General features: G+C 37.8%; 1 protein-coding gene across 1 annotated transcript in view; it reads left to right on the top strand.

Moving 5' to 3' along the window:
* LOC106871240 (sushi, von Willebrand factor type A, EGF and pentraxin domain-containing protein 1) overlaps positions 1–4,204 on the top strand; it is a 59,062-nt gene that overhangs the window by 34,766 nt on the left and 20,092 nt on the right. Inside the window, exons 18-21 of the mRNA XM_052977713.1 lie at positions 424–537; positions 2,481–2,688; positions 2,835–2,992; positions 3,596–3,791. Coding sequence (XP_052833673.1) covers positions 424–537; positions 2,481–2,688; positions 2,835–2,992; positions 3,596–3,791 — 676 coding nt within the window. The remainder of the gene's footprint in view (positions 1–423; positions 538–2,480; positions 2,689–2,834; positions 2,993–3,595; positions 3,792–4,204) is intronic.

Here is a 4,204-nt window from a genome sequence, read left to right as displayed (position 1 = left end):
ATATTAATCTCCCTCAAATATATTGGGTATTGAAACAGTTTTTCCTTGGATGATATCATCCCTTCACGAGGCCAACATAACCTCCAATTGAATCATACATTTATATATAAAGATATCATAAAGATTCACTTGAAGTAGGTAATTGCTTAATTAAATGTGCAACAGCCTAACCATCAGGTCATGCTCACACACACACACACACACACACACACACACACACACACACATGTCAGGGAAGGGATTTGATGTGAGAGTCGTGAATTGAAACTAAAACAATCACAGCAGGAAACACTCGTATCAACCGTTGAAAGACACACGAAGACTGTTTGTCTTCTTTTAAACCTTCATTATTTGGTGTCAAAATTGTCATCACATCAGCTGCGACCTGGTCACTGACGTGGTTCTGCAAAATGTTTATTTTAGGTAAGAAATGTGAATTTGGTACGAATGCCTGCCTCTCTACCCCGTGTCGTAATGGAGGGATATGTGAAAACACACTGTCAGGTTTCAAATGTTCCTGTTTCTCTGGATTTGAAGGTCAGTAAAGGAATTTTATAACACCTTGTTGCTGTTGAACAACTTTGACGGGGTTCAGAAGCGAGTCCCTAATTCGACTGGTCCCTCTCTTGTTCCATCTCTGCAACCTTTATCACACCGACTTCATCCAAATATTGTTGTACTTCCACCAAGAAGGAAATCTTTCGACCGTGGTAGCCTTTTCCCTCCCACTGTCACTCTTTGCAACTCTCTTCCATCTCGTTGTTTTCTTCCTTCTTATCACCCGAACTCTTTCAATCCCAAAATAATTTCTTTCCTTTCATTTCAATTTCTCTTTTCTCCATAATCCTTTACACTAAACGGTTTCTTTCCGACTTTCTTTTCATAAACAAAAGACATCGTCTTCAGAATAAAATGCTTTGTGCATTATGACAAGGCTTCCAGCTTTTAATTCTTTCAGCTTTTAATCTGCTTCAGAAACGAACCGAAATATCAAATCTTAACGCAGTCATGACTCATGTATTCATCACTTTGACAATATTTCCCTCTTTTAGCTTCGTTGCCTGAACTTTCTTGAGTCTTCGCTCTTCGCCTTCGAAACTCTCATTTCCCTTTCCATTATGCGATCATCCCGCAACACACCCCTCTTATCCCTCGGCAAGCTAATGATATCATCTTGTGGCAACCATCAGAGTTTAATCTTTTAGCCTTTCTGCATAACTAAAATCGTTCATCCATTACTCCGAGCTACAAACAAATAACCTTTACTGTTTCGATTTTGATTTTTCGTAAACAGTTTCAGATCATATAAAGCAGGTGATCTATTTACAACTTGGTTTTGGCAAGTTCGTTGTCACACCAGGATTTTCTTAGGATATTTGTCAGAGAGATCAATGCAATGACGAATATTAACGGAGAGTGTGAGTCTGCCTGGAAAATACCACTGCGTATCTTCATGTTTCCTAGCGATTAATTTGCTTCTGTCAGTTCTACTTCCTACATTCTCATTGCTTTTCCCCGAAAAACTGTTTATCTTCTCATTGACACCGAGCGTCCGCATGCAATCCAAGAGCCAGCTATGTAGGACATTGTCGTCTGCCTTCTCGCAATCTTTCCATCCAACAGCTAAATCCTTCCTTACTCATCCCTCGTTTAATATTCTATCAAAATACAACAGACAATCAGTTTTCCTTGACTTCTTTCTGCATCCTGTTTTGCTTCTCTGGCAAAAAAATTCTCCTTTTCCAGTAAATTATACACTTCATCCGATATGAGGCCAGTTAACAGTTTGCAGAGTAATGGTAAGCAAGCAATGGATCGAATAATTGCTGACTTCCCTTCTCTTTTGCGTGATGGTTGTATCATTATCAAGTTGGATCGAGATACTATTTTACCGCATTTTAATGTAGCTTCTACCCACTTGTCAAGGCCAAATTCCATATTGATATCACCACTGAATTCTTTCCAAGTTATTAATAATCCTTTCAGATCCTTGCAACGTTTTGTATATAATTTCATCCATGTGCAACAAGTGTGAGATAATCTCTGGGGTAAAATATACGAAGCCCAGTATACCCATCATGACTACCCGTCTGATAAGGGTACACCAGGCACATGCACCACAACCGGAGAACCATATTAAGTGCACACGTGTCTGTGAGGTACTCAGCCACTTGCACGTTAATTTCACGAGCAGGTTGTTCTGTTGATCAGATCAGCTGGAATACTCCTCGTCGTAACCGACGGAAGACCAGTATCAGTTGATATTCTCCTTCCTTAACCCTTTAAATTGGAATAAGTCCATAAAATCTTATATTTCTCAGTCTCCAGCACTTTTGCAAACTGATCTTTATTCCAAGTAGTGTTGTTGTTGCTGTTGTTGTCGTCGTAAAGGTAGAATAAATCTTTTCCTTTTTGTTATTTTCTCGTATTTGTTGTTGCCTCACAACAACAACAACATCAACAACAACAACTTAAACCAGGTGACACATGCGAGAAGAACACAGACGAGTGTGCCAACGACACGTGCCTCAACGGTGGCACATGCAGGGACCTTCTAGATGACTACAAGTGTCAATGTAGGTCCGGATTTACAGGCATCAACTGTGAAATCAACGTCGATCTGTGTCATGCGGCGCCCTGTCAGAACAACGCTACCTGTTTCGACGAGGAGGACGACGATGGCTACAGGTAAATATTCGATGCCATTTGCTATAGGTGAGCGCAGGTGTGTGTGTGTGTGTGTGTGTGTGTGTGTGTGTGTGTGTGTGTGTGTGTGTGCGTGCGTGCGTACCAGTCTGCATATTTTTCTACCTGTTTGTCATGTTTCCCTCCAGGTGCCAGTGTGTGCCAGGTTTCACAGGAAAGAAATGTGAACAGGAACTCAATGAATGTGAATCGAACCCATGTAAGAATGCCGGAAGTTGTGAAGATAAGATCAACGGTTTCGTCTGCCACTGTCATTCGCAGTACACGGGGCTGAGCTGTGAAACAGGTGAGGGGCCAAAGAGAAGGGAATGAAAGAGAGAAAATGGAGAGATGAATAGGAACTGACACAGAAAGAGTCTGATCGAGTCAAAGTTACATACATGCACAAGTACACACATACATACATACATATATATACATATATACATATATATATATATATATACATACATACATATATATATATATATATATATATATATATACATACATACATACACCTTATTTACCATACATGTAAGGTAAATAAATTGTTAGATTGTCAATTGTATTTCTCTATTTAGCTTATTTGTAATTTGTATTTATACCCTTATTTCTGTGGTGTACAACTGTTGTATCAGTGAATTGGATGTTTCACACCACTTTGAAGGAATCGTGTTATATATATATATACACACACATATATATATTTATATATATTTATACATGCATATATATACACACACACACACACACACACACACACACATATATATACACGTATATAATACACACACACAAACACATATATTTTCTTTTTCTTTAATATTTCATCTTTATTCTTGTCCCATCCTTACTCCCCTCTACCCTAAACAATATCGACCCTATTTCCTGTTGGTCTTTTGTTCAGAGGTCGACGGGAGCTACAGCCTGCAATTTGATGGACCCAGCACGATGTCGTACACAGCGGTGAAGATGCAGCGTCCCCTGTCGGCATTCACGTTGACCTTCTGGATGAAGACTAAAGACACAACCAACTACGGCACCGTCGTCTCCTACGCAACGCCACTCGAACAAAACGCACTTACAGTTATTGATTATAACGAGTAAGACAACCAATTGCAGTCTCTTCAATCATTTATATATATTGTATTCTGTGTCTGTTGTTATGTCGATGGGGGTGGTCGTGGTGGTATATGTTTCATTGTGGCTCTCTATGTTATATATCAGCCATTGCATGTATATATGAGCTTATATGTTACTGCTATATGGGCATGATTATTATATTATTATATTTATTATATCACTATTATATATATGTATGTATTTATATGTTTGTGTAAATGTTATAAATATAAACATACATATGTATATATATATATATATATATGTATATATACATACATATGTATATATATATATATATATATGTATATATACATACATATGTATATATATATGTATATATGTATATATACATACATATGTATATATATATATATATATGTATATATACATA

This window comes from Octopus bimaculoides, chromosome 28 (assembly GCF_001194135.2).
Source record: "Octopus bimaculoides isolate UCB-OBI-ISO-001 chromosome 28, ASM119413v2, whole genome shotgun sequence".
NCBI lineage: Eukaryota > Metazoa > Mollusca > Cephalopoda > Octopoda > Octopodidae > Octopus > Octopus bimaculoides.
Note: the sequence above shows the minus strand (reverse complement) of the source record. Positions and strands in the feature narration are given on the sequence as shown.